The 26,386-nt window shown below is 53.7% G+C and overlaps 1 protein-coding gene across 1 annotated transcript; it reads right to left on the bottom strand.

The window, feature by feature from the left end:
* Positions 1-1,130: 1,130 nt before the first annotated feature.
* Positions 1,131-25,638, bottom strand: NECAB2 (N-terminal EF-hand calcium binding protein 2; the record flags this gene model as incomplete). Its single annotated transcript, XM_080937246.1, has 13 exons — positions 1,131-1,159; positions 1,514-1,605; positions 2,274-2,351; positions 4,563-4,675; positions 5,076-5,129; positions 7,331-7,410; positions 7,541-7,659; positions 9,771-9,907; positions 18,553-18,650; positions 18,782-18,807; positions 20,560-20,668; positions 22,618-22,642; positions 25,429-25,638. 13 exons carry the CDS (start codon positions 25,636-25,638, stop codon positions 1,131-1,133), a joined length of 1,170 nt encoding a protein of 389 aa, XP_080793372.1.
* Positions 25,639-26,386: the final 748 nt, after the last annotated feature.

The raw sequence follows: 26,386 nt of genomic DNA, 5'->3' as shown, positions 1-26,386 counted from the left end.
CTTACTGGCTTGCTTCCCCTGGCTTGCTCAGCTTGCTTTCTTATAGAACCCAGGTCTACCAGCCCAGAGATGGCACCACCCACAATGGGCTGGGCCAGGGATGGCTCCACCCACAATGGGAAGGGCCCTCCCCACCTTGATTACTAGTTGAGAAAATGCCTTACAGCTGGATCTCATGGAGGCCTTTCCTCAAGGGAGGCTCCTTTTTCTGCGATAGCTCCAGCTTGTGTCAAGTTGACACACAAACCCAGCCAGTACAGCTGGGTGGCCAGTTCTAAGTCTTGCTGTGGTGTGATGCTGCAAATTAGGCTGAGGACCCATCAATGGTAGGATGGTATTGAAGGTCGGCCTCTCTTTGGTCACATGCAGTTGTGTCCCCCGTGGCCTGATGGGAGGTTCTGTGCCTGGCCCTCCTTTATTGACTTTAACTTCTGTTGATGCCCTGTGCTGTCAACCTGCGAATGACCCAGCCTGTCCCATTGCGTCCTTCCTGTAAGCTACAGTTGAAGGAGCCCAGGAATCACCCAAACCCACTTGTCAGGATACCTATCCCAAAGCACAGCTCCACTGTCCGCCAGAAACGCTAGGAGCCACACTCTGTGCTGTCCACAGTAGCATTCCCAACTACCTTCACCTGGGAAGGGGACACAGACATGACACACACTGTTCCTAACCAGACTTTATTTGGTGGCTGTGGGCCTAGCGTGGTGCTGGGGACCTGGGCTCTACCCAAGCCTAGGTTGGGTACTACAGGGTCGCAGCTCCTAGGTAGAGGGCCATCAAAGAGAAGAGAAGTAGAGGAGCAGGCTTGTCCACCTGAGGTGGGCCCTGCTGGGCCTCAGCTATTAAGAGTTGGGGATGCCAGAGGCTGGCTGGGGTGGGAAGCTGTTGGTTGAAGGCCGGCCTGGAAAGCCATCCTTGCTAACTTTGGCATCACCAGAATATTCTGCCATACAGAGTCAGGTGTGGGGATGCCAGTGGGTGGGCCTTCTCTTTGCCACAGCAGGGGTAGGGGATACAAGTCCTTTGATTAGTATATTGAAAAGAAAGACAGCTGTTTACCAAAGTCTCTAGAAAAGGGGTATTGCCCTTTACAAGAAGGGGCAGGAGGGCTTCTTAACAGGAAGGGGTCAGTCTCGGCCAGAGGTGCACCAGGCAGCTGTAAGCAGGGAAGAGAGAAATGGTGGTCAGTGGTTGGGCTTAGGGAGATCGAGGCCCCTTCCCTGAAGGCTGTGGGCAGAGTGACTCTAGGCCAGACTTTGTGACCTCCCCCAGGCTGCTCACTCATGCCTTTAGAGGGAGGTGTGCAGTGAGTTTCTGGGTGAGCCCCTATGTGTACCCACTGGTATCCCTGTCTACACACACCAAGCCTTGGATCAGGAGCTTGCATCTGGACCAGGATTCCTGATAGTGGCAAGTGAGCAAGAAGTTCCGGTTGGCCTGGGAGGCCCTTTGCTGAGGCTGTTGTTGGAGTTCTGGGGCACCCCACCCCCACAGGTTCTGTCCCCTCTACCTGGCACGGACATCTGGGAGAGTGCCTCGGGCTGGCTCAGCGTGTCAACCTTGACGTGTCGGAAGGCCTTGCACACAGGGCTCTGCAGGTGCCTGCAGAGCCAGGAGCACACATTAGTCCAGCGGGGTGTCTTAGTGTGGGCTAAGTTCTGCTCCAGGAGAGAGGCTGTGACCTCGCGAACATCCATCCAGACGGCCCATGGGAACAGGATAAGACCTGTAGCCCTGGCCTTTCCCCTCCTGATTGGCTGCAGCATCTGAGACAGCACTGTAGCCCTAGGAGACAGCCATCTCTGCTCACTCCTCTCCAGAGTACCTGGGTCCTTATTCTCATGGCCCTAAATATTCACTGCAGGAAGAACAGGGGCAGAATACCCCCTCCCCGTCCTTGCTGTACGTTAGGGTTGTACATGGGAAGCTAGAAACCTCTGCAGTGCCATGGCTCCATCTGAGATCAGCGAGGTACCTGGGCTGTGCTGCTCTAAACCAGCACCCGTGCCGGCAGGGAGCCTGTAGGAAACTGAGTTAGTCCTTAGAGCAGAGATTTACATGTACGGTGCCATATGGAGAGCCTGGATCTTAGTGCCTTAGAATCTGGCTGCCTCTGGGTGAAAGGCACAAGTTGGCCTGGAAGCCTCTGCTACCAGAAGCGGTGCTTTTCACCGTCCTCCCCACCCTCTCCGCTGAAGGTTCCTCAGGGTCAAAGAGGAGCCTAGAGACAGCCCCACCCCGTCATAGGGTAGAGACAGGGCTGCACCAACCTCTTCCACTCCTCCTCTGTCTCCCAGAACTCGTAGATGACGAAGGTTAGGCCATCGGCCATCCTCACTGCGGCAACACTGCAGGGGAGTGAGAAACACATGTGTGGCCAGCAGTGACCGCCCATTGCACACCACAGCCCTTAGCCCCTCTTCCCACTGGTCCTCTACAGGGCACTGGGAGCTGGAGACAGAGACCACCATGACCCCCAACGAGAGCAGGGATTTTTAGATGCATTTAAAACACCTGGTGTGAGGGGTGGGGAGATGGCCCAGTCGGCCTGTCTTGAGAAATCAGTGTTGGGGCCAGGAAGATGGCTCGGCAGGTAAAGGAGCTTGAAACAGAGTTTGGTTCCCAAGACCTACACAGCGGAGGACAGAACCAACTCATGGACATTGTCCTCTAATGCTCTGGCTAGGTTTTATGTCGGCTTGAATAAGCTACAGTCATCCGAAAAGAGGGAGCTTCAACTGAGAAAACACCTCAAGGCAAACCTGCAGGGCATTTTCTTAATCAGTGGTTGATGTGGGAAGGACCAGCCCTGGGCCCTATAAAGAAAGCAGGCTGAACAAGCCATGGCGGAGCAAGTCAGTAAGCAGCACCCCTCCATGGCCTCTGCCTCAGCTCCTGCTTCTGTGTTCCTGCTCTGAGTGCCTTCCATGATGAACAGCGGATCTGAAGTGTAAATGAAACACACCCTTTCCAAGTTGCTTTTGGTTATGGGATTTCATCACAACAACCGCATCCTAACTAAGACCTCACAAACATCCTATACCCCAACCCCCCAAACTGACCTCTGACCTTTACACACAGAGGGATGTTTACACACAATACCTGGGTGGGTTATAAAAACCAAAGCACACAGCTTGTGCCTTAGTCCCTTTCCTGTCTTTTGGTCTTAAGACAACCCCGGGTAGCCAGACCAGAGCTAATAAGAAGAACCTGAAGCTCATGGACACACTGTTCCAGACTGAAGGACCTGCATCCCAGGCAATGTCCCTTGATGTCACTCCTTCTCAGAGGGGGCTGCAGCAGTGGTGTGAGCATGTGGGCTCTGGTGGAATCCCTGTTCTCACCAGCACCTCCCAGTCCCTGGATGCCTTTCTGAGCCCCTCAAGAAGAGAACTCTCGTAAGGGTGAAGGATGTGAGGGATCATTAGGCACCAGCCTAAATCACGCAGAGCTCAGTGGTTCTTGAGTGGATGGGGGTGCGCACCAGCCCATGCAGGTGCCTGCTCTGGTATCTAGGCGCAGCAAAGGCTCCCATGGACAAATTAGGTCCATAACAATGTGGCTTCAGGCCTGGAGGGATGGCTCAGTGGTTAAAAGCACCGACTGCTCTTCCAGAGGTCCTGAGTTCAAATCCCAGCAACCACATGGTGGCTCAAAACCATCTGTCATGGGACCCGATGCCCTCTTCTGCTGTGTCTGAAGACAGTGACAGTGTACTTATATAAAATAAATAGAGTGTGGCTCCCACAGGATGGTGACTGCCTTTGCCTGGCTGATGATGGCTTCTTGTGAAGGGGCTTCCAGCAGGGCAGGCATAGGTGACACGCTAGGAGGAAAGGTCCCATCCTTCAAGAAGGATTGGGGGAAGGGTGCCCAGGGTACAGGGTGGAGTTCTTTTCTCTCTTTAAGAACCGTCATTGCCCCCATCCTAAGTCACACCAGGGCTCTCCTCCTCGCCTGAGTGTAGGGCTTCTCCCTGTAGCCCTGCTATTTCTCGGTCTATCAAGCTCCTGATGACACCCTCCTCAGGCCACCCACCCATCCCTCTGTCCAGCCGAACCTCCAACACCCTGTCTTGACATTGGCGATATACAGATCCCTCACTGGTGGCCACAGTCCCCTGCTCTGCCTTGCTGAGCTGCCCAGGGTAGCAGGACAGGAGTGGTAACGACAGGCAGACCTGCAGTCCAGAAGACAGCCCCTCCCTGGAGGCTATAGCTTCTCTCCTTAAGCAGGTAGTGACTTGGGTCGGGCTCTGTGTTACGTAACAGTGGTCACACTGGGTGAGTGGACGAAAACCGAACTGGAATGGCCTCAGCCAGAATTCTATTTACCCTCGCAACAAACTACCTGCCTGAAGAGGAAGCCCAGCATGGGTATGAACTTACCCACCACCCACTATACCCACTACAACTGGGGTGAAGCTGAGCCCCACTCTCTAGGCTTTCCTGCCATATACCTCCCCTAGGGGAGGGCTGGCTCTACCATGCCCCCCCCCCCCAGCCAGTCAGAGACCTTGGCTTCCCCCATCCCCCACACGACGGACGATCCTCACTCACTGGAAGCAGTTCCTTTCTTCAGCGGTGCTACGGAGGTACTGTCTCAGGGAATCCAAGAACTCACTCAGCTGCTCAGGGCACACGGCCATTTCCTGCCGGACCAGCTGCAGGTACTATAAGCCAGAATGATAGTGAACACGGGTGCCAAGCCCTTCCTCGGCCATGTGGGCGCTGTCCCAATCCCGGCAGCCTACACCCTTGCTTCAGAGAGATCAAAATAAAGTAAAACCAACCACACTTCTTATTCTTACATGTGAAAATCGGCTAAAGGAAACAGGTCCAAGACGGTAAAGTCCCCGTGGGCCCCCCACAAAGAAGGCTGCAGGGAGAGGAGCCCCACCAAGAGGCAGTGACCAGTGGGCTGCCTTTCTGGCAGATGCACAGTTGATGACTGAATGGACCAGACACTTAGCGTCAAGGAGTCTCTGCTCCCCATGCTCCTCAGGGGACAGAGGTACAGTACTCAGAGAGCTGAAGGGACAGGCCAGAGGAGAGGGCTGGAGAGAGCCTCACCATGTTGGTGCCTTCTTCATCCGAGAGGCGCTGCTGCAGGTCAAACGAGAGCGTCTGGAACAAAACAGCAATGCCGGGGATGCAGGCCACCTCCAGGAAGGCTCCCAAGACCGCACTCAGGGGATGGGGTATCGTGCACCCTGAGAGTTACAGCCTCTGCCCCAATGTGTCAGGGGTTCTGAGATCTCGCAGGCTGGAATTGGGGTTCCCAGGACCAGACCTAGTAGACAGGCTACTTAGCTCCCAGGCAAAGGGAAGCCTCCAAGGAGACCCTAGAACCAGTGAGCCAGGGAAATGTCAAAGAGTTCCTTATGGTCCTCTGAAGCACTGGGAAGTTCAGAGACAAAGATGGGCCCCAAAAAACTTGGGGTATATGTCTGGGGCAGGGAATCTTAGTAACAAGTCCCCAGGGCCCCCAAATCAGGACACTGTTTCTACCATGATTTCATAAGAGCCCTAAGACCCCCTAACTCACATACCTCACCCCTAGCAGTAACTCCAGGTTCTCCATAAACCCATGGTCTACCCAGGGTGGCCTGCATACCACACACCCCCCAAAGCCCTGAACTTGCTTAATCTAATCTTTCCACTTACATCTTATTTCCCAGCCTCTCCAAGCCAGCTGCTGCCTGAATGTGCTTTGGGAACGCAGAAGCCATGGCAGCTCTGTGGGTCACCAGTACCTGGCACCCAAACACACACTAATATTCATTGTTCCATCATGGCGCAGAACCCCGGACCCCAAAGGTTCCCCAAGTGCGCTAAGCATTAGGGTCTGGATTTAAACCATATCTTTTCCCCACCTGAAGAAATCCACTCTTCTTTCTTCAATGTGGGTAACCCCAACAACTACAACCCCCATGCGTGTCTCCCCTGCCAAACCGGCATGCGTGTAAGCAAGCAAGAGGCACATCTGCTGTTTTAAGAAAATCAGCGGCAGGTGGGCCGGTGGGTCTCAAACGTTTGAACAAGGGCTTGCCCCTTAATCACATCCCCAGCGTGTCTACACACCTCAAGAACGTGCCCAGTGGACAAGATGTGTTTACAGGCTTAGGTTTGTTTCTGTCCCTTAACAGGCTCCTGGAACCCTTTGGCCTCCTCACAGTCAGATGGAGAGCCCAGCAGTACCCCATCGCCCAAAGCGGGGCAGGCACAGCTGGAGACTGTGCTTGGCCACGTGGGGGCGGAGCCAGGAGCTGGCTTGAATCGGCCCGTGCTTGAACTTAGGCCAATCAGAGGCCTCGGAAGACCCCGCCCCATCTCCAGGACGCCTAGGTGCTCCTAGTTACCAGAAAGCCTCGTTGTTAGGGCGACCGGGGTACTAAAAATAAGCTTCAAAGCGCCTCCCTCCTGGGGCCCCCACCGAGTTGTTATGACAACCGGGCACAAGGTCCCCACCGCGCTGCTCTCACCCCGGGCAGCAGGCTTAAAAAGAGGTGTGTGGGGGGGGGGACCCTCGTTTCAGCCCCTGCCCTGCTGGATTGCCTCTGGTCCCATCAGACCGCCTTCCAGTGAGAGCGCCCTTGGTCCCCCCTCCCAAGAGTTGCTCAGAATGAACACCTCAACCCCGCTAAGTACCAAATGCGCTCATTGCCAAAGAAATACAGACAAGATGAAGACATGTTACCTCAGTCTCAGGGCTCTGACACACCTGTCGCTTGGTGTTGGCAGGTGCGTAGGAGTCCTGCGCGCACACGTGTGGGGAATTTGGTAAAGGGTGACTAACAATTCAAACGGGGCTAATGTTAGATGCTAACCGGGACAGCAGGCTCTAACCTGAGCCACCGGTGCCTTTGGGGAGAAACACTGATCTGTCTCCCCAGGCTCAGAGAGGGCAAGCCACGAACTCAAAGCCAAACAGCAGAACCCCAGCTCCAACAGAGGAACCCCGAGCCTACTCATCTGCAAGCCCCTCTGAGAATATTGTGGGTCACATACAGTCCGTAGAAACGTCTCTGTAAAGGCTGGTCTGCTCCACCCTCCCATGCTGTATTAGGTTGTCAGTAGTTTCCTGTTTGGAATCTGCTCAGGTCCATTCTCCCTGGCTCCCACTCGCAGCTGCTTTTTGCCTCGTTCTTGGAAACACCCACAGCACAGGTCCCCGGGGTTACTCTCTGCTGCCTGTCCTCCCACAGTTAGGACCAGGGTCCCAGTTCTGCAGCCCACATGGCGTCTCAGGACCCCCCCCCCCCCCCGCAAGCTCCAAAGTGGAGAAGGCTGGGAGAAAGGCGAGATCGGGGTGGGGCAAGGCCTACCTTGCTCTCCAGTCTTCCAATCAGCTCCGCCAGCCGGCTTATCTGGCCCTCCAGCCCCTCCTCCTTTGGCTCCCCTGTGGCTGAAAAAGAGAGAGACCCGGGCGGTGGGCGGGGCCATCCTGAGGGGGCAGAGCCCCAGCCCCCAGGCTAGGCACCAGTGCAGATTACTTGGCTCCCCTAGGATGGCAGTGCCCACCCGTGCTCTCTCACCCACAGGCAGGCTCTTCACTGGCTCCGGGGCCACGAGCTTGTGGTTGGGGACGTAGGGAGGAGTGGGTCCTCCGTAGCGGCTCTCGTTGACGGCGTGACTAGGCTTGCAGTGGTCCTGTCTGCAGAGCATGAAGTAGAAATAAAGTGTTGATGAGGGCACCCGTGGGACCACGGCTACCTCCTCTGCCTTCACTGGGCACTTACAAAGCATTGACCGTGCCCTGACATGTGCCCGGACCGGCCCTGTGGCCCCATGTCTGCGGGATGAGCAGAGGAGTCCTTCATTTTCTCAGAGGAGGAAAAAAATATCTATTAGGTAGGTGACTTGACCAAGGCCATGTGGTCAGTTGAGGTATAGCTCCGTGCCAGACTCTAAAGCCCAGGCTGAGGAGACACCATGTGCCTGCCTGCCTGCCTGCCTGCCTGCCTGCCTTCCTATCTCAGTAAAGGCCACTGTGCTATGTTTGATGACCTGGTTTTGTGTCAGTGAGACTCCCCCAACCCCCAAACAAGGCAGCAAGAAAAAAAATAAAGCCTGGCCTGAGCCAGACTCCATCTCTCTTGCCCACATATCCTTCCTCAACAGGCATGCTGGGCCCCTAGCACAGGGACTGGCCCACAGCAGGGTCTCCAAAAATGCAGGGTCTACAGCCAATTCCTTATGCACAAAGGGGGCCTCACAAAACTAAGACTTATCAACAGGGTGTGTGGCTGACACCCCCATACCCTGCCTCTGAACCCTTCGGTAAATTTTGAAATCTGTCTCCTGTGACCCTTGAAAGCTTAACAAGTCTTTCTCCCGTGTCGAGGAAGCAGGCTCAGCTCCCTCAGTGAGACGAGGCTAGTGGAGGCTTTGAGCTGTCAATCATGGAACCTGTACAAACCAGCCACAAATGCAGAGTCCCTCGGACCATGAAGGGTTGAGTGGGAGGCCACTCAAGCAGCAGGGTGTGCAGGAAAGCTTTTCCCGGAACACCCTTGGGGGTTGTTCCAGGGTGGAGACACAGGGTAGCCCTGGGGAACTCAGGGCCTGGAGCCAAAAGTGTTGATACGTGAGCCAGTGTGAGGTGTCTGTGGGAGTGGATCAGATTTCCCATCAAGACACACCACCCACTCCTTCTACTGACACCCCAGGGTTATCCCTTCCCACTGGGGATAGTCGAGTGGAACCGTACATGTAGCCAGGAAGCCTAGGAAGGAAGCCAGGAAACTTGCCCAAGGCTGCTAACCTGTCTGCAGCAGGAGAAAAAGGGGGGAGTTTGACTAAGATGATAATAATAAATCAATAAAGGGTAAGCTGTCCCCAGAACGGTGGCTATTGACACAGGGGACTTGGCTGCCCGCATACGCAGACTGTTCTTCCAGATGCCGAGAGCAAACATTTGGCAACGTCATCATTAAGAGCCCCCTCACAAGCCTACCTAATAGGGGTCCTCACTGACCAGATTTCACCCACTCAAACCCTACCCCATAGCAAAAAGAGCATCCTGGTCACACTGTGACTCTGCTGGGCACACTGACGTTGTATAGAGAAAGCCATGGGCCTGGGCTTCCTGGTAACTGGCCACATGTGTGTGGGTCCCGTTTCTCCTTTACTGCTCTGAGAAGACAGGAGTGTGCTCAGCTAGCTATAGGCAGCATTGGGGGGTGGGGGTGGGAAGCTCAAAGCTGAGCAGGCCCTTTTTGGAAGACTGAAGTGTCCCAGTCCAGGCATGATGCACACAGCACCCACGGTGGTCATGAGAAACCCCTGGGTGCTTGCCAGCGTACCTGGAGACCAAAAGAGCAACACCTTGACCTCCAAACCTCTCTAGAGTCTCCTTCGGTATTAGTTTGGTCCTGCCCTGCCTTCAGCTATCTCCAGGTGACAAGGGAGCCCTTGGAGACCCATGGGGCTCCCAACAAGAAGACACTTCCCTCAGACATGTGACATTTGTGTTCTTAACCTACAGCCAGTTCAGAAGTGACCCCTGCAGCGGGACGTTGTGTGAACAAGAACTGTGGTAAGATCTTAGGGTCTCAGGGGTGCACGTCCCACACCAGACATTCTCCCAAGCACATCCTGTCCCACATAAGCCTCGTGACTCGGGTGCTAGGTCCTAAGTTTGTCCTAGGATTGCAGTCGGAGAAACTGGGGGAACACGCAGAGAGGTGCAGCGACTTGCGCACTCAGATCCGAGGGGCACAAGTCAGGTTACTGTGAATACCCCAAGATGTCCCAGGGACACACCGGATCTGGCTGGTCTGTTCCTCGATGGCCTCCACAGCGCTTTCTACAGAGCTGAGCAGCGACTGGATCTGGTTGGCTGTCTCCTTCAGAAGGAAGCGGGTCACAAACTGGTCCACATTGTTCCCACCTTCATAGACCTGGGGGCGTTGAGAGAGAACCTGGATGTGAGTTGGCTCAGGGGCTGGGCACACCTTGGCCTAATGTCTCTCACTTTTTGCATGGCAGGGGAGGGGGGGAGGCCTGCACTTCCTCCTGCATCCTGGAAGCTTCAGGGAATACCAAGTAGGGTCCCCCACCTCCAGAGGCCAAAGCTGGACCTCCGGTTTTATTTGGATCGCCTCTGTAAGCCCAGAGAGCAGTGGTACTATCTTACATCTCACCCCTTGGTGACCAGACACTAAGCACAGTGTCTATCACAGGGCAGACAGTAAACTGTAGCTGCAGGGATAAAGGTGGTGGCAGTGTGACATCAATGGTGATGGTGACAGTGGTGTTGGTGAACCGATGATGGCGAAGGCAATGGAGATGCTGGTGATGATGATGGGGCAGTGATAACAGTGATGCTGGTGATTTTGGTGGTGGTGGTGGTGATGATGGTGATGATGCTGTCAATCATGGATGGTGGTGTTTTGGTTGCTGCAATAGGCAGAAAGCACCAGGAGAAATGGCCTCTACTCCCTTCTTTCTTCTACAAGATGAATTCTTTGTGCCCCTGAGTCTTCATGTTGCTATTCAGACAACTAACGGAAGAGAATTATGTAGGCAAGAGGGCTAAATGGCTCCCCAGGAAATCCCCCTGAAGCCTGTTCTCAGGACAAAGCAGAGAGGTGGGCAGGTGCATGCAGTGAGGAGCAAGCTGTGGGGAGAGGAGGGTGGGAGGTTTTCCTGCAGACTCTGGCATTTGGTGCGTGGTGGAGCCTCTCCTGACAAGGCCAGGACTGACATCCCTGCAGAGAAGGCGGGAGACGCTTGACTTCTTAGCATCAACAGGGCGCAGAGGTAATCGGCACTGGGGAGAGGTGCTGGACCTCAACTTCGAGACTTCCCTCTCTGGAGCCGCCCCTCCCTCTGCACGCTGGAACGCTGCCCAGTCCCTGGCAAAGCAGGGAAAAGCAGGGCTCTCAAGGAAAGCAAATTAAACTATCCATCACTCTGACTGGGAATTAATTAGCAATAATTACACATTGGGAAACATGCAAGAAGACAGAGAGCCCGAGGAACAAGGCGTGGGGGTGGCACAGCAAGGGTACTCGAAGGTGGACATTCTGTCCCGAGGCCTGGCTCCGGGCCACTGTAGGCACACCCTGGTGGAGAAGCCATTCAAGCCTGAGGCACAAGCATCTATCTTCTAGCTGTGTTTCTAACAGCCTGACCACCCATAGCCTAGAGAGCAAAAGGGACTCAGACAACTGAATACTTCCAAGTGAACATGGTGACAGAAAACAGTAAAAACCACCACCACCACTGCCATTGCCACCGCCACCACCATCAACACCACCATCACCATCACCACCACCACCACCACCACCATCACCACCACCACCATCACCACCACCACCATCACCACCATCACCATCACCACCACCATCACCACCACCACCACCACCATTACCATCACCACCACCATCACCACCACCATCACCATCACCATCACCACCACCATCACTATCACCACCACCACCATCACCACCACCATCACCATCACCATCATCACTACCACCATCACCACTACCATTACCACCACCACCATCACCGCCACCCCCATCACCAAATCCTAATCCCTCAGGAGAAAGGCAGGCTCTGGACAGAACAGGAGTGGGAAGTATGTTCACAACAATCAGAGCAGGGCCTGACAAGGCAGTCACTAAATATACTAAGTGTGAATTCCAAAGATAAGCCATCTTCTGGGGGAGCTGATGGAGTCATTACCCCTTTCTCCTCCACCAAGAACCAAGAGAGCAGTTCCTCTGTGGAAGAGTCAGGAGGGCTGTTCTGTATGCCCCTTGACAAAGCCACTTGCAGGAGCCACCCAGAGCCCTGTAGAACACTCGGATTTGTCAGATGGCTCCTGGGGATTGAACTCAGGTCCTTTGGTTTGGCAGTGAGCTCCTTGACCAACTGAGCCATCTCAACGACCAGATCAAGTCAATAAACTAGTGAGATCCTATCTTCCCATCTCAGAATTCCCAAAGTGAACTGGAAATGTGTTCAATGGTGCATGTGTGTGTGTGTGTATGTGTGCATGAATGTGTGTGTGTGTGTTTGTGCATGCATGTGTGCAATTGTGTGTCTGTGTTTTGAGAAAGGGTCCAACTGTATAGCCTGGGCTAGCCTACACTGGCTATGCAAACCAGGTTGGCTACAAACTGACAAAGATCCACCTGCTTCTGCTGCCCAAACGCTGATACTAAATTATGTCACTACGATCCGCTTCAGAAGCCACTAAATAAGATAAAAATGAAGGGGTTTTGTTTTGTTTCTATCTTCTGAGCCATAACCAATGAAGTGGCGCAGACCAGCAAAAAGAAGCCTGTGAAAGAGGTGGAGAAAGCGCAGAGCTGAGGAAGAACAAGAGCCGTCAGCCGAGACACGGAACATTCACTATGAAGAAAGGCATCCACAGTTCCCTGGGGTTCGGGCACTGTTCCGGAGCTGATTAAACAAGAGGCAGCCGGGGCGCACCCCATCAGAACAGCAAAGGCTTTGCAGAGAGGAGCCGGAGCAGAAGGCTCTGCAATCACAGTCAATCAGACAGACAGGGCCAGCTGCCACACCGCCAGGACACTGGAGCTTAAATGAGAAAAAACTCGAAACAGAGATAAGGAGACCGAGTGTGCGGCCTGGCTGTTATTACATCCTCTGGGGCTGGAGCGGAGGCGGCTGTGAGCCCCGCTAACCTTGGGGACAGGGACCTAGCTGTCATATAAAGCAGGCCAGCTGAGTATCGAGAGGTTTCCACTCTTCATATTCTTTTTTTTTTTTTTTTTTTTTTTGAGTCAGGTCTCTGACTGGCTTGGAACTCCTAACAATCCTCCTGCCTCAGCCTGAGGTAGCTAGAATGGCAGGTGTACATCCAACTGGTTGGTATTCTTCTTAAGGCTTTCTTTATTTTTACGAGTCTGCAGGTGCCTGTGGAGGCCAGAAGAAGGAAGCGGAAGTTGGAAGCTAGAAGGGGTTGGGAGCAGGGAACTGAACTCACGACCTCTGGAAGAGCAGCAAGCACCTGAAACTGCTGAGCCATCCCTCCAGCCTCTTGTCTATACTCTTCAGCCCAGTAACCCTCCACACCCGATCATTGCTCCTGAAGGCTAGAGCAAGGAGTAAGCAGATCTGTAAGCGCTGGGTGACAGCCATGATAGGATATGTATTTTACATATAACACAGGTAAGTTTATAACAGTAAGATCTTAGGAATCAACTAATATGCCCAGTCATGAGTGAAAACTCAGTAAATCCAAGTGTGGTATTTAAAGAGACAGTCTCAGTCAGGCGTGGTAGCACATGCTGTGTGCTGCATACCCCTACCTCAACCTGACACAGGCTAGAGTCTTCTGAGGGGAGGCGACCTCAATTGATGAGAAAATGCCTCCAGAAGATCAGGCTGCCAGCAGACCTAGAGGGCATTTTCTTAGTTAGTGATTGATGGGGGAGGGCCGGGCCCACTGTAGGCAGTGTCACCCCCGAGCTGCTGGTCCTGGGTTCCTTAAGAAAGCAGGCTGAGGAAGCCACGAGGAACAAGCCAGTAAGCAGCACTCCTTCATGGCCTCTGCATCAGCTTCTGCCTCCAGGTTCCTGCCCGGCTTGACTTCCCGTCCTGACTTCCTCCGGTGATGAACAATGATGTGGAAGTGTGAGCCAAATGAACCCTTTCCTCTCCAACTTGCTTTTGGCCATAGTGTTTTATCTTAAGCAATAGAAATCCTAAGACACACCTAGAATCCCAGTACCTGGGAGCAGAGGCAGGTGGATCTCTGTGAGTTCAAGGCCATGTAGGGGTTTGCAGTGAGACCCTGCCAGAAATTGAAAGTAAATAAGGCTAGAGAGTTGGCTCAGAGGTTAAGAGCACTGACTGCTCTTCCAGAGGTCCTGAGTTCAATTCCCAGCAACCACATGGTAGCTCATAATGATCTGTAATGGGATCCAATGCCCTCTTCTGGTGTGTCTGAAGACAGAGACAGTGTATTCACATATATAAAATAAATCTTTAGAAATCAACCAATCAATTAATTAAGATATAAATAAATAAATTGACACTCTTAAAAATTACAGGGAGAGTGTTAAAATATTCGGTAAAAGGCAGCAAATAAAATTTTCTGACAGCATATTCAAAATATTGGGTCTGGAGAGATGGCTCAGTGGTTAAGATCACGGGCTGCTCTTCAGACAACACAGGTGTGTAGCACTAGGTGCTATACAACCCTCTGTCATTCCAGTTTCAGGGGACCTGACACCCTTTTCTGGCCTTTGAGGACATTTAAAGTAAAACTTTTTTTAAAAAAAAATTAAAGAACCACACATTAAAAAGTAGCCCGTATCATCCGCCAAAACCTTCTCCACCCTCAAGGTTCTGAGCAAACAGTGACCTGAGTCTGGCTGGTTTGTATTCGGAACTTTGCTTAAGTGAATACCTACAGCTTGGTATAATTAAAAAAAAAAAAACAATAAAAGTCTAAATGCTTCAAACATAACAAATAAAAATATACAGAGGAAAACCAATCATTAAGTGACAAGATACTGCTTAGTGTGAAAAGTTAGCTCTCCGTGGTTCGATAAGAGAGATGTATTAAAAAATCAAACAGGGAAAAGGGCCAGCGAGCTGGCTCAGCAGGCATAGGAACTTGCAGCCAATTCTGACAACCTGAGTTCAATCCCCAGGACCCATGGCTGTGGAAAGAGAGGAGCAACACACACACACACACTCGTGCACACATGTGTACACACGCACACAGGCACATATGCACGCATGAGCATCACGCTCTCATGCACAGGTTCCCACACGTACACAGTTCTTTGACTTCTCCAAAGCCAGCTGCAACATCTTAGAGGTGTCACTCTAAGGTGCAGAAGAGGCCAGCTTTGTCTTTTTAAAGAGCACGTTTCAGCTGGATGCATTTCCGAACAAAGGCACAATATCTATTTCCAGCTCTGATGTGCCAGAGTCTCCAAATGTCCCTCTCAGGGTCCTGTGACAAAGTGCCAGGCGGCCAAAAGATGGGTCCACACAAGATACAATGGGGGAGGAGGCTTACTGGCTGACCACCTGTCTTTATCATGATACAGTGAATGCAAAAGACACTTCAGAAGATGCTGGGGACAAAGGCACTGCATGGTAGCATCTGTGGTGGCTGTGAACACACCAAAGGTCAATGGTTTGCATTTCACAATTTCATATTAAGCAAAGCACTCCATTCACATGAAGGAAAAAAAGACCAACCATGACCAGGAACCCAAGCCAACAGAGGACAGGAATTATAAGGAGAAGCATGAGGAAATTAGAAAACATAACACACATATTAAATAAATGTATGGGGCCGGTTATGAGAATGGTTATTAAAACAGACAACACCGTCAGAAACACAGGAACTGGCTCACGCTTATACTCCTAGGACCGAAGAAGCTGAGACAGAGGGATGGTAAGTTAGAGGCTAGCCTGGTCTACACAGTAAGATCCTGGGTCAATGGGTCAATAAAGAACATGAAAGAAAAGAAGGAAGGGCTGGGTGGTGGCCCACGCACGCCTTCGAGCTCAGCACCTGAGAGGCAGAGGCAGGTGGATCTCTGAGTTTGAGGCTAGCCTGGTCTACAAAGTGAGCTCCAGAACAGCCAGGGCTACACAGAAAAAACCCATCTTGCAGAAAAAGAACAAAAGAATGAAAGAACAAAAGAACGAAAAAAGGAAGGAAAGGAAAGGAAAGAAAGGAAGGAAATGAAAAGAAAGGAGGGAGGGAAGAGGGAAGGGAGGGAGGGAAGAGAGAGGGGTCAAGTCTTAGAGAAATGAGTTCATTCCTGAAGTGTTCTGAAACTGTGACAGCCCCGACCTTGCAAACGCCTAAGAAGTTTTTATTGTTCTTTTCTGCTTCACAAGAATCCTAAGAACATGCCATGCATAAGTGATAACGAAAGTGAACGTGTCCAGGCTTGTTAACGAGAAAGGGGAGCACACCAAAAGAGCAAACAATTAACTTAGGGGGGGCTATAAACCGCTTGTAACGGGGCTGGAGAGATGGCTCAGCGGTTAAGAGCACCAACTATTCTTCCAGAGGTCCCGAGTTCAATTCCCAGCAACCACATGGTGGCTCAAAACCATCTATAGGGGAATCTGATGCCCTCTTCAGGCAAGCGGATGTATATGCAACAGAGTGCTCATATATTTAAAAAAGACCTAGGGTTTGGTTCCCAGCACCCATATGGCTCTCACAACCATCTGTGACTCCAGTCCTGGGGATTCAGTGTCCTCTTCTGGCTCCTGTAGACTCCAGGCACACACATGGTGCACAGATATCCACACCTCACATACAAAATAACAAAATAAGACGAGAGTCCCTACCCTTTCAGTCCCTTGCTTGACCCAAGAGTTCTGAATACTTGTTTTTTAATAGAGAAAAAAAAAAAAAACTTCCATGTGCGACAGGGATGGTGAATCATACAGAAGATGTCCAGCCATATGACCCAGGCCACTGTCCCACCTCAACTCCCAATGCAAAGAGAAGGTACCCCGTGGGTGACAGAACCAAGTGAGAGATGGTGAAGGATGACACTCTGATGAGAGCGGATCGTGGACTATTCAATATGAAGGAATCTAAAAATAGAATCCACCCATCGATGGCTGATGCGACGTCATTGGATCACAAAAAAAAAAAAAAAAAAAAAAAGCCAAAAAACCCACAGGCATCGGAGCAGATTCCTCACTATCACCCAAGACAAGACGGAACAAAGCAGAAGGCGAAAACATTTTCTTTTGCACAGGCTGAACTGAAGAGGGTTCTAAAATAGGAGCTGGCATTAATATTGCAATTAGTGGAAAGATGCTGGAGAGATGGACTCGGAAAGCTGGGGCCTGCCTGGCGCGTCATTGTGATGCGTTAGTTTCTGGGGAATATGTCACGTGCACCACGGGCACCAGAGGAGCCGAAGCTAGCCAGCGTGCCAGAGACTAACCCAGCTGACTACTGCAGCAGAAATTAAGGCACTCGGTTATCAGCAGGGACTGAAAGGTGCCTGAGTTAGGGCATCTCTTGCTGTACCGAAACCCCATGACATAAACAACTTAGGAAGGAAAGGGTTTCCTTCAGCTTACACTTCCATATCACCGTCCACTGACAGAAGTCAGGGCAGAAACCCAAGACAGAAGCTGACACCACGGTCACGGAGGAGTGCTGCTCACTGGCTCACGCGCCAAGCCAGCTTTCTTATAACATCTAAGGTCACCAGCCCAGGGCTCGCACCCTCCCCGCCCCCGAAGTGAGCTGGGCTTTCTCAAATCAACCATCAATCAAGAAAACACCACAGGCCAATCTGTTGGGGGATGACTCTAGCTTATGTCAAACTGACGTACAAACTAGCCAGAGCGCCAAGAAAGCATTAAAGATCACAGAGAGCTGCCTTTCTGCAAACAGGCCAACTAGGAGAAACCTGAGAAGAGAGAAACTCAGTGACTGCTGTCAGGCCCTGCAAGGATGTCCCTGCATCATCCAGGGCCACCATGACCACCGAGGCCACATGTGCAGGGTCCCTGTGGCACTACAGCTAAGGCTGGGCTGAGGAGCTCAGCCCCTCTCCATGGATGATGAGGCTCTGTCTGCTCCTTCCAGCCAGATCAAAGAACAGGCAGACCACTATAAGGAGGACCAATGCCTCATTACAGCCTTACAGCGACAGGGCTCTGCTCCTAGATGGGAGGGAGAGGTCACAGAGGGGCTTGCTACACAATCCATCCTCCCCCCCCCACCCCGGCCCCTCTTTCCACCAGCAGCAGCAGAGCAGGCTGACACTCTTGCCTAGAGCACTCTGCTAATGATCCGGCCACTGTGGATACTGGGGCTCTCAGTAAAACGGCCACAATGAACAGCCTTCGAGAGGCGCTCTTGCAGGGTCTTAAAATATATGTAAAGAGCAAGCACAATGCCACAATGGCTCTGTGTATGTGTGTGTGCCTATGTGTGTGTCTCTGTGTGTGCCTGTATCTGTATGTCTCTCTCTCTCTTGTGTGTGTGTGTGTGTGTGTGTGTGTGTGTGTGTGTGTGTAGGGTGGGTTCAGACTCAGCAACATTTGGGTGCACAGCAAGAAGGTGTGTGCGAAGCCGAGGGAACTGGTGTTGACTTACGCAGTCCCACACTCAGCAGCCGAGAGGACACTTTTCCCTCAGTTCCTTCAAGGTCTGGACTATGGCTGCTCCTGCCTCACAGATGACGAAAGGGAGACCATTGTCCTTTAACCTGCTTCCTAACCAGACCTGCACATGGCTCAGCCACTTAGGAGACAGGACTGCAATCCTAGGTCTGAGCTGTGCCTCAGGGAACACTTGGGGACTCCAGCTTCACAAGGTTTCTATTACAGGATCAGTGTTGACCCTGGGAAAGGCCCTCACACTCTGACACCCAGCCTACAGGACGGCTATCCACCAAGACACTCTTTTCAGCATGGGGCTTATCCCTAAAGAGCCCTCGGTCAACATTTGTCACCACAAATCCAGACACCCCTTGAACAACAATGATCAGAAAAATCTAGAATAAACCGGCACTTGGGTCTTAGCTTCCTGGAGGCACCACCTACACCCACTGACCTTCTTGGTGTAGCCCATGGCCTTCAGGACTGAGTGGTTCAAAGTCTCCAGGGAGGCCAGGACATCTTCATAGTCCCCCATGTGTTCCACAAAGTAATCTGAGGAAGGAGGTTGCAAAGGTCAGGGGTCACAGAGGAGTCAGCCCCTCTCCCCGGGGGCCCTCCCACCAGCCCTACCCAGGCCCACAGTGCTTTGCTCTCCTCTGGCTGCCGTTGATCCAGGTACCTACCACACAGTTCCTTGGTGTCCACATGGCTGTAGAGGGAGGAAGGGAATAAAGGAGAGAGACAGAAAGAGGGAGAGGGAGTCAGCAGGCCTATTTCTGTGCAGTCTTAAAATGATGGCTTCCTCCCTCCCCCGAATCTTAGGCACTGATGTGAGCCCCACTTCCTAGAAGGTAGAAGAAGATGGTAGAGAGAAGGAAAGCTGCCTCTCTGCCCAGCATGTTCTCTTTTCCTTCCTTATTTGGAGACAAGATTATATTATGTAATCCAGGCTGACCCAGAACTCTCACAATCCTCCTGCCTCAGCATCTTGAGTGTTGTGGCCACAGACCTAAGCCACCATACCTGGAGGCACAACATTTCTCTCAGGGCTTGTAGGCCATATCTGAGCTGCAGGGTGGGCTGTGACTATCATAGGTCATCAAAACAATACCGCCACCCCTCCTGGGACTCTTGGGGCCCTGGGTCAGCCTCCATTCTAGCCCCAGACTCTGTAGAACAAAGCAGAGAAAGAGCTGGTCCTTGCTCAGGGTTGGGGAGGTGCGTGAAGGCACTGGCCCCAGACGCTGCAGCAGAGGGACCAGGTAGGATCTGTGTGGGGTCTGATGTCTCCTTTCTGGGTCTAGCCTCGACCCAGGACTGCTATTGGTACATCCCTTGCTCAGCAGCATACATCTGGGTAAGAGTTGTGTGTAGATTCCAAGGCCGGTGACTGACTTAGAATTCCTCAGACAGCCGGGAATGTTGCTTCTGATGTGTGAGTTGGTTGGGTCAGAAAGGCTTAGCAGCTCAAGAGGCTGATGAAAGTTTGTAGTTTCTACTTTGGGGAATACTAGAGGAGAGAATCCAGAATGTCTTTGGAATCGTAACTTCCCCTAAAGTGAGTCCCCCCATCTCATCCTCTGGGGCAACTTTTTTTTTTCTTTTTTTGAGACAGGGTTTCTCTGTGTAACCCTGGCTGTCCTGGAACTCACCCAGGCTGGCCTTGAACTCAGAGATCTGCCTGCCTCAGCATCCTAAAACTGGGTGACTCGGTGTGTGCCTAGGAGGCTGCAGAGAAGCTAAGATCTCAGGAGGCCTGGAGACAGAGACCCCTGCTCTGCTATGAGAACCGAAGTCAGTCCCACACAGTGGCATCCTCAGAAAATTACACCCTGTCAGGTCTCCAGCCTCAGCTCTGGGCTACCACTTTACTAGCAAAGAGCAAACTGGCCAGGTAGTAACCGTGTACCTACTTCACCATAGGCTCGGAGCCCCTCCCCTCAAGTGAGCCAACCCGTCATAGCACCCCTAGAAACTTTAGTCCTCTGGCACCTCAGTGGGGCAGAGGAAGGGGACCAGGTGGCTGTTGCCCACCCAGGCGGAATTCAGGAGCATCTGACAAAGATGGATGAAGGGTGGACTGCGTACGCTTGTGCTGGCTCTGGAGGCCAGGGACCCCGTGAGACTGAGCCACAAGTTCAAGTCATTAGTGAATTGCAGAAAAAAAAATTCGTTTCACTCTAAGGTCAGAAGTGGAGTTCAGACTAGAGATGGGATTCATACACATTGCAGGGTGGTTTGGGATGGTGGTTCACGGGGAAGCAGATTCTGGGGTAGTGCTGGGATAAAACCAAATGGGGAGGTAGCAGGCAGGGTCATGGCCAATTTACCATTGGTCCTGTGGATCAGCAGACCCCAGAGTCTCTCACCCGTTGGCCAAGGTGGCTCAGAAAAGACAAACTTTGTGACACACACACACACACACACACACACAAGGCTCACACAGCTAGCCTGGGCTCACTTGGTGTTGTCTGAATCAATGGTGTGGAAGAGGCCTTCCAGCTCCTTCTCATTGAGAACACCATCTGCGAAGAAGAGTTGGAATTCCTCCAGGGACAGCTTCCCGTCATCTGCGATGGACAAGCAAGGAAGCAAGTGGCTGTTTGTCTCGGGGAGAAGAGCACATGGTAGCCCACAGCCTGTCCCCAGAACCACTGCTTCCGCTGACGAACTCCCTGTTGTCAGCCCGAGGTCTGCCCACAGGCCAAGCAAGCCATCAGAGACAATGAAAGCTGGTCTCTAGGGAGTAGACACCTTCATTCTCTCTACCGGGGGCTCATCCCTTCTGCTCTTCTGTCAGCCGTCTCATACAGGCAACATGCTTAACCTGACATCACTAGCCTATAGGGATCATGCTCAACCCCAGCCCCAGGTCCCAAGCTCTAGGATAGTCCCTCCATTACATCCTTTCTCAAGGCAACAGCAGTCTGAGCTCAGGCCTTCAGCCTACCCTAGAGCAGAACTTTGTGCCACACAGTAGGTACCAGCACAGTCCCCTACCCTTTGGGTGAAGGGTAGTCAGTGGCTCCATCTTTCGTGGAGTAGTTGGGCTGCATCAAAATGCTGAGGCTAGTGCTAGGCTGATCGAATGTGTGCTGTAATTGATTAGTCATGTCTGTCCTGGACACAGCATGGGGTGTGCTAAAGCCAGGCCCAGCTTCCCTCTTGACTACTTCCACCTGCTTATCATGGATGGTACCTCAGTGTCCTCTGTACCCAGAGGGAGCAGGGAGATGGAAGACAGGGCCTGCAGATCCTCTGATCACAAGCCATCTGACATTTACCTTGGGTGCTAGCCATAGGCCTAATGAGCACAGATGGGCTATTAAGAGGAAAATATCCCCCACTTGGCCTCTGGTCCAATTAAAGAAGACAAGTTGTCCTGCAGCTTCATCGCCTCTGCCAATGACCCAAGTGGGGCTGTTTGCAGGTGGTGCTACTAATGAGCAGAAGCCCAGCCTGCAGCAATGACCTTTCAAATAGCAGGAGCCTGTGAGCCTCACATCCCTGGCTGGCCCTCACCCTTCAGCTAAACATCAGTGCCAGCCTTCGGGGGTGATACCCAGGGCTGCCAGTCAGGCCTCTCGTACTAGCCTTCGCTCAGGGACTAGCCACCTCATGCCCACCACATCCAAGCTAGTCCTTATCGTGAGAGCCTCCCAGAGACTCTCAGCCTTGTGTTCATGACGGAAGGCATCTTGCATATATTGGCAGAGGCCCTCCTGTGCTTTGGACACAATGACCTCACCGAGAAGACAAGTCCAAACACCCAACCTGTGGGAGTGGTGGGGGTCAGGAGGGTGTAGTCTAAGGGTCACTGCAGGCCTGACACTCCTGTGACCTGTGCTGCGAGTGGGGACCAGGCCTCCTTCCCTGGGTAGTGCAGGCTCTGTACAGTGCTACTACATCTTTGGTACCCTACATCCCTGTGTTGTGTGTGGGATCTGCAGGTGGTCCTTCACCACAAGGCTTGGGAAGATGCATATCATCCCTGGGACAGGCCCAAAGAGGGTAACACTTCTCTGCAATGATCCTAGCCCAAGCCTGTTTCCCTGCCCTTTCATATCCCAAAGAGCTCCATCCCACCCCACAACAACATGGGCTAATTAACAACAACAGCGCCTCCTAGAAAGGAAGGGGGGATGGACAAGGCAGGAGCCACCTTGAATTGCAGCCCACTTGGGAATGGCCTCAGGGCAGGTGACAGGCAGGGGCCTCATAAGTACTTCCTTCATGGATGCACACACTACTCTCTGGCTCTCTTTTGAAGTGTCACAGGTCACCCACATTCTACTCTTTACCTTGCCCCAAAGCTCAGAGCAACACAGGACAGCTGTTACCACTCCAGCTTACAGAAGGGGAAACTGAGGCACAGAACAGTGACAGGACTTGGCCTCTGGATTTCTTGTGTTCTTCACCTTCAGGTCCATAGTTGTCCATGTCCCCACCCCTAGCCGTTTCCCATGAAGCACCAGGCCAGGGAGAGTGTGGGCGGCGGAGCACCTGGGAGGAAACTCACCGTTTTTATCAGCACGGCGGAAAATCTGTGAGAGAGGAGGGCTGGAGTCAGTCCTGAGATGAGCCTGGGCCGGTGCCCTGAGCAGTCTCGTGACCCAGCTGAGATCCCTCTCCCAGGAGCAGCTTGGGTGAGGCTTGGAAGCCCAAACTTCCCCAGGAGACCTCGAGGCTGGGACCCAGCGTGGAGAGACTGCAGCAGGCAGAGGCCCTCCCCACCTCCCATAAGCTATCAATCCCTCTTCCCACTGCGCCGCCAGCCTGCCCACGGCTGCTGACACACACACACACATTCGTGCTACACACTCACACACCCCTACATGCATCTCTGCAGGTGTACGCACTCTCATCCCCCTAGACTCCAATGATGAGCACACAGCTGCACCCAGCCGGGCTCAGAGAAGCCCACGAGAGTTCCACGCCTTTCCAGCATTTTCAGGACACCCCCCTCCCCGCTCCTTGCTCTGGCTTGCCTGGGTTCCTTCTGAAGGAGGTGATCTTGAAACCTGGTGACAAGATCAGCCCACAAGAAGTATGGCATCATTATGGGATGGGGGAGAGGCAGGCAGGGATCTTCTGGTTGCAACTAGCAGAAGTGGGATGGGGAACAGTCCTAACCTGGGACCTGCACTTTGACACAAAATCACTCCCTGCTTTGCTGACATTTGAATCTCTTAAGGTCAGTTCCTGGCGGGTCCTGGGTGCCCAGGGCCAAGAGGTTGTTCTAATAACTGCAGGGCATTTCCAAAAGCAGCTCAGCCCAGGCCATAACCCAGGCAAGTAGACCGGCAGCTCCCAGAAGACCAAGGTGTGTCTGCTAAGACCTCCCAACTCATAGAAAAGGGACTGGATGTCCAACCCTGGACCCACTGAATTAGCATCACCTTTTAATTCTCCCATGGGGCTGGCGTCCCCGCACTATGAGGTCTGAGACGGTTCCAGGGCCCTGGAGGAATTGGCTCCCTTATCCAAAAGGAAAAGTCAGCCTATAGCATGCCCAGGTCCTCCAGCCTCCCCGGTTTTCCCAGCTTCAGAGAGGTCTGTCAGGGATCTGCTAAGCCACACAGGACATGCCAATCCTCGAGTCTCCCTGAGCCAAAAGATGGCTCGCTCACATGCAGCCCACGGGCAACTGGACAAGGGAACTGTGTGCTCTCTGGGTGCCCCTTGATCTCTAGAGGCTTGGGTGTCAAAATGACTACACTGATGGGGCTCCAAATGACACCAGGTAAATTGGCTCCCAGAGTCAGCATGAGTGACACGTTGCCTCTACTCCTTACCCCACGTCACAGGGGAAGGGGCTCAGCCAGCACAGCAAGTGCAGAGGGAGGGGCTGAACAAGGCTTCCCTGAAAGCTGCTAAGCTGTCACCTTTGCTCTGGACTCTGCCTGGATCCTGCTGTGTGTGTGCACGTCTGTCTGTGCACACCTCCTCTGTGTGTGTATGTGTGTGTGTACACATGCATCTCTTGCTCGTGTGTTCTCAGAGGCAAAGCCCTCCTGTCCAGACACACCCACAGGTTCTGAGATTTAGCAAGGGAAGCAAAGTGGGTGATAGGGTTTCTAGTATCCTGACACTTGTAGGGGTTTGAGGCACACACACACACACACACACACACTCACACACACACACACACACACACACACACATGAACTCATGCTCACACTAAAAAATACCCAGATTCTCTCGGAACCCTATAATATACAAGGGGTGTACAGGCACCCCTTGGGACCAGTCCCATCCCCCAGAAGCCCCTCCAGGAACCCCCAACTCTCTTCTGCCTATATGTCACCCCCTGCAGAGTGGTGGGGAAAGCACCACCGTGTATGAGGAACTAGGTTGGGTGAGGGGTGAGTCTGGGGTCCAAGAGTCAGGAGGAAAGAACAGGAAGAAAATGAAGGACAGCTGCTCAGGGTGGAGCTGGGGTGAGGACCCCTAGGTCCAGGCAATGATTCTGAGTCTACAGAAAGAGGAGGTGGGGAAGGGGGTTTCACTCATAAAGTGGCACAGCAGGGGGCTCAACTTCCTCATCTACCGAGAAAGGAGCAGCGGTGGTGGTTCCGGGCTGGGTGTGGGGCTGGTCTCAGAAGTATCAGTGCAGGGAAGAATCCGGGATAGACAGGAGGGGGCTGGCGGTGCCCAGCTTTTATCCCAGGCTCAGGACTCAAGTGAGGGTTTGGTTAGGACCCGAAGAGAATAGGGGCCAGACTCTGGGGTACCGGGTTATTGGATGAGGGGGTGCGGGAATGTGAAGGGAGATCTAGAGGGTCGTGTGGTTCCAGTGGGGACCGGTGCCCCAGCCACGATGAGAGGGGAGTAGGGTGAGCCCGTGCTAGGAAATAGTGGAAGCGGGAACGTGGAGGGAGGCAACTGAGGAGGGTCCTCGGTCTGGGTGCCGACCCAAGCCTCAGCCGCGATGGGAGGGTGAGAGGGCTCGCGCTTGAGGTCCCCACGCGGAGGGTCCTAGGCTATGGGATATGGGGGTGCACGGAAGTGGAGGAAGAAGATGGAGGTGAGGGTCATACTGGTGGAGTTGGGGGCTTGGAGGGAATGTCCCTGCGGGAAGGAGTCCCAGCTATGGAATGTGGAGATGAGATAAAGTGGAGGGAGGGGTAGAGAGGATCCTGCGGTCTGGGTTGGGGGACAGGCACCTCGGCGGCAATGAGTTGAGGCTTGTGCTTGGGGTCCCCGCGCCAAGGAGGGTCTGGGCTATAGGATACGGGAACGGGCAGGGAGCGAATGGTAGAGGGTCCTTGGGTCCCGGGTGCGGATTGGCACCCAGCCGCGCTGGGCGGAGGGTCCCGCGCGTACTCACGTCCAGGATGACGGCTGTACCCCCTCGCGGTGCGGCGGGCCCGGGGCCGGGGTCCGCGGCGGGGATGTCGGGGACGAGCGGTGCGCGGGGTTCCCCCATCCTGGCGCCCACCCAGCGCAGCAACCCGCCTAGAGCGCGGCCCTGCGGCGGCGGCTCCCGGAGCAGCCTGTGCGCGCCGGCCCTGCACAGGCGCGCCGCCCGCTCACACATCTCGCCCGCCGACCCCCGCCCGGCCGCGCCTCCGCGCGCCCCCTGCCCGCGCCCGCCCGCGCGCGCCACTCTCGCCGCCGGCCCCGCGGCCCGGACACCGCGGGGACCGCCAGTGCCGGGGGTGGGGGGGCTCCCCGGACCCCGAGCCACGTGCTCCGCGCCAGCCACCCCCACCCCGCCGGCCAAGAGCGGAGGCAGGGGACTGCCCGCCGGAGTGCGGGACCCGGCGACCGGACCAAGGCACGGCCACAGAGGGGGTTGGCTTCGTTCACGTGGGGCTGAGGGCGGCTGTGGAGGAGGGTGGGGGCCCTCGGAATTGTGCCCCCATCCCCGCCAGGGTCTCACTGACCCCCGTCCCCTCCCCCGTGGTACTGGTGTCCGGCGAGCCCCGAGCGCCCTCTGCTGGGCGATCCTCCCTAATTCCTTCCTCCCCCTCCTCCACTCGCAGGCGCTAGTTGAAGGTAGAGCAAGATGCAGACTTGTGCAAGTGACTCAGACTCAAGACACCTGAATAGGGGGCCGGGGTTGGACACCAGCCTGCGCAAAGGCCCTGAGGCAGGCAATAGGGAGATGAGACTGATGGACAGACCAGGGGATTACAGAGTGGACAGGGCTGCAGCAGGCTTCCGGAAGCCTCATTCCCACAGCTCTGATGCTCCACCCTGGGGCCCCCATCGCTTATTCTTCTGGAGCTGTGGGCTTTCCCCTGGGGCTCAGTGAAGGATCTGGTTGCTTAGACACTCCCCAA

The sequence above is a fragment of the Micromys minutus genome, assembly GCF_963924665.1.
Source record: "Micromys minutus genome assembly, chromosome: 24".
NCBI lineage: Eukaryota > Metazoa > Chordata > Mammalia > Rodentia > Muridae > Micromys > Micromys minutus.
Note: the sequence above shows the minus strand (reverse complement) of the source record. Positions and strands in the feature narration are given on the sequence as shown.